Source organism: Eurypyga helias, unplaced genomic scaffold, assembly GCF_000690775.1.
Source record: "Eurypyga helias isolate BGI_N326 unplaced genomic scaffold, ASM69077v1 scaffold15976, whole genome shotgun sequence".
In the NCBI taxonomy this organism is placed as follows: domain Eukaryota; kingdom Metazoa; phylum Chordata; class Aves; order Eurypygiformes; family Eurypygidae; genus Eurypyga; species Eurypyga helias.
Window position 1 is genome coordinate 106 of NW_010257360.1, and position 2,494 is coordinate 2,599.

Genomic DNA, 2,494 nt, shown 5'->3' on the forward strand with positions numbered 1-2,494 from the left:
TCGCTTTCGCCTGGAATGAGACTGTCTTTCCAAGGTGGATGCCAAGGCAGCGCTTCTCTACAGCCGTTCGCAGCGCTGTCATACCCGTAACCTTCGGTGTGCTCGGAGGGACCCGCGTGGGATGTACAGAGCGTCTCAGGGCTGCAGGAGCTGCTAGTCCTGTTTGCCCTGTTCGTTTTGGGTTTGTTACTCAGCATAAACCTACTGCAGAAGCTCATGCACACTTCTAGGTGACCCACCTCGCCATGCGAGATGGCATGAAGGTTACCCAGAGCTTGAACATGCAGAGCAACGCAGTGTTTGAGCAGGAGCAGCTGCGGGTTCAGGCCCTGAAAACCGTGTGTGCAGGAAGCAGACGGTTAGAGGTACTTTTAATTCTCGAAGCATCAGTAGCGACGACCTCTGACGAGTTAACTGAGTTCATATTTGAGGTTTGCTGTTGGCTTCAGTAGACTTTGAGGCAGGCCCCTAAAATCAGTCTCAGTTTCCAAATTTGGCCATGCCTATGTGTAAAATAAAACCTCATTTTTCCTGGAAAAAAAGAATGATTTTTATAGATCACTTTTATTATGACTTTAATTTTTTTTGTTGTCATTTTGATATAGTTCATATATGGTTTTTACCAAGTTCAGAAAATGTGGACTGTTTCAGCTCTTTTTCTGTGAAGACTTCCTTGCTAACGGCTTTTAAAGTTACCATTTGCTGATTAAACTGTTATTTCAAGGCTTCTGTTCATTTTACAGTGGTCATCACCTCCGGAAGCCATTGAACACTTAAAAACTCAAGAAATATGGTTTCCTCCACCTCAGTTCTATGAAGTGTGTAGGCTGTGCAACTTCTCGTCGCTCGGAGAGTTGCACCAGTTCAGCTCTGCTCGAGCTCTAGAGGGATGTGAACGCTGGCTGCCTGTGATGTTAACCGCTTCCGATGGCTACATTCAGCTGCTGCCAGGTAAGGAAACAGAAAAAGGTTCTTTTAAATATTAAAAAGCTTGGGAATTAATACATACTCAAGCCACATGATATAAACCCATCTAACTGTAAGGAAGAGGTTACTGCACGCTTTTTCCTACTGTTTGGCTCCCTCCTTTGATGCAGTTGGTAGTGGCTGCTGTCAGACAAGCTCCTGAATCAGACAGGCAGCAGAGTTGTTTCTGTATTTACCCTTCACACCTCATCGTCTCATGCTTGCCATTAATATACGTATTTATGAAGAAATCCTAGCATTTCAACTTGTTTTTAATCTGAAGGATGTATTAGAACTCCTCCTACTTAGTCCTTCTCATTTACTCCATTTACCTGTTTGTCTTTGGAAGGGCAGGTGGGTCAAGCACAGCTGCAGTATCGGTCTTCACAATTGCGCAGTGACCTGCAGAGAGACACTAAGTCATTTCCTCCTGCCCTGCTCTCTCATAATCATGTACATTTTTGACTTCTTAAAAAAAGCTGTGTCTACTATTGATCATTTTCTGCTTTTCTGGTTTACTTTTCGTTACGCTTTCTCCTGGCTTTCAGTCACTGACCTCTGGAAGTTCTGTATTTGTGGTATATTAGCATGCTTGCACGAGCATAACATGCATTTTTATGGCAAACCACCTTGTTCTTCAACAAAAGAGAAGAAAATAACAGTATCTATTCTTAGTCCTACTGTAGCCTATCTTTATACACCTGGAAAAGTATTTGTCTTGTTCTCCACCTATTAAACAAACTCCTATCTGACCAGGCTGTGATTGTAGCATGTTAGCATTATCAGGAACGTTCAAATCAACACCTTGAATGTGCACTGCCGTGTCACTGACATACTTCCGAAATTCATGGATGCATCTTTAAATCTGAAGATGTTCAGAGGCGATTTACTTTTGTATTTTTAAATATGTTCCCACAGAGTTTCACGTCCTACTAAATACTTTAAATTGACTGAGTGACACTAGCAAAGGCTGAAAAATAAGTCGGCATTGTATAAGTAAACTTCTTTTCTGCCCCCAGGAGATGAGTTATATCCAGAAGATCCAGATTATACAGGAGAAAAGAAAACGATGATGTCAACAGATAAGAAGGTTGAAGATCTCATGAAAGAGGGTAGTGTATTTCACAGGATAGTAATAAAAAACATCAACAATTATGCTGTCTATGTTAATATTCCAGCAAAATATAAACATATGAATCCATTGATGATAAACTCTGATTGTTCAGATTGCAATAGCAGATTATGATATCTGTTTGGTTTAAAGCTAGAATATTTTTAACAACACAGTGTGGTTCTGGTCCTTTCCACCCATTGCCAAATAGTCAGGAAAATATTCCTCTGTTCTGGCAAAGCATTTTGTGCCTGTGGTTTGAGATTTATGCGTACCTAATTTTTTGAGTACTTTGAACAGCAGAGTTGTGCCACTTTCCGTGTTTAGAAGCTACTGAAAATTTAACATAATCATCAACTCAATAATTAATTTAAATGCTATATGAAGATAATTATACTGGGCCATTCATATCTTTCC

General features: G+C 40.6%; 1 protein-coding gene across 1 annotated transcript; it reads left to right on the forward strand.

The window, feature by feature from the left end:
- Positions 1–245: 245 nt before the first annotated feature.
- NUDT19 (nudix (nucleoside diphosphate linked moiety X)-type motif 19) lies at positions 246–2,212 on the forward strand. The gene is made up of 3 exons (XM_010153987.1): positions 246–365; positions 744–951; positions 1,986–2,212. The coding sequence occupies exons 1-3, from the start codon at positions 246–248 to the stop codon at positions 2,210–2,212; spliced, it is 555 nt and encodes a 184-aa protein (XP_010152289.1).
- The last annotated feature ends 282 nt before the right edge of the window (positions 2,213–2,494 follow it).

Excerpts from the sequence above, each read along its gene's own strand:
- NUDT19 (XM_010153987.1), top strand. The coding sequence starts at position 246 with ATGCGAGATGGCATGAAGGTTACCCAGAGCTTGAACATGCAGAGCAAC. Across the intron at positions 366-743 it reads CAGGAAGCAGACGGTTAGAG|TGGTCATCACCTCCGGAAGC; the intron begins GTACTTTTAATT and ends TTCATTTTACAG. Across the intron at positions 952-1,985 it reads CTACATTCAGCTGCTGCCAG|GAGATGAGTTATATCCAGAA; the intron begins GTAAGGAAACAG and ends TTCTGCCCCCAG.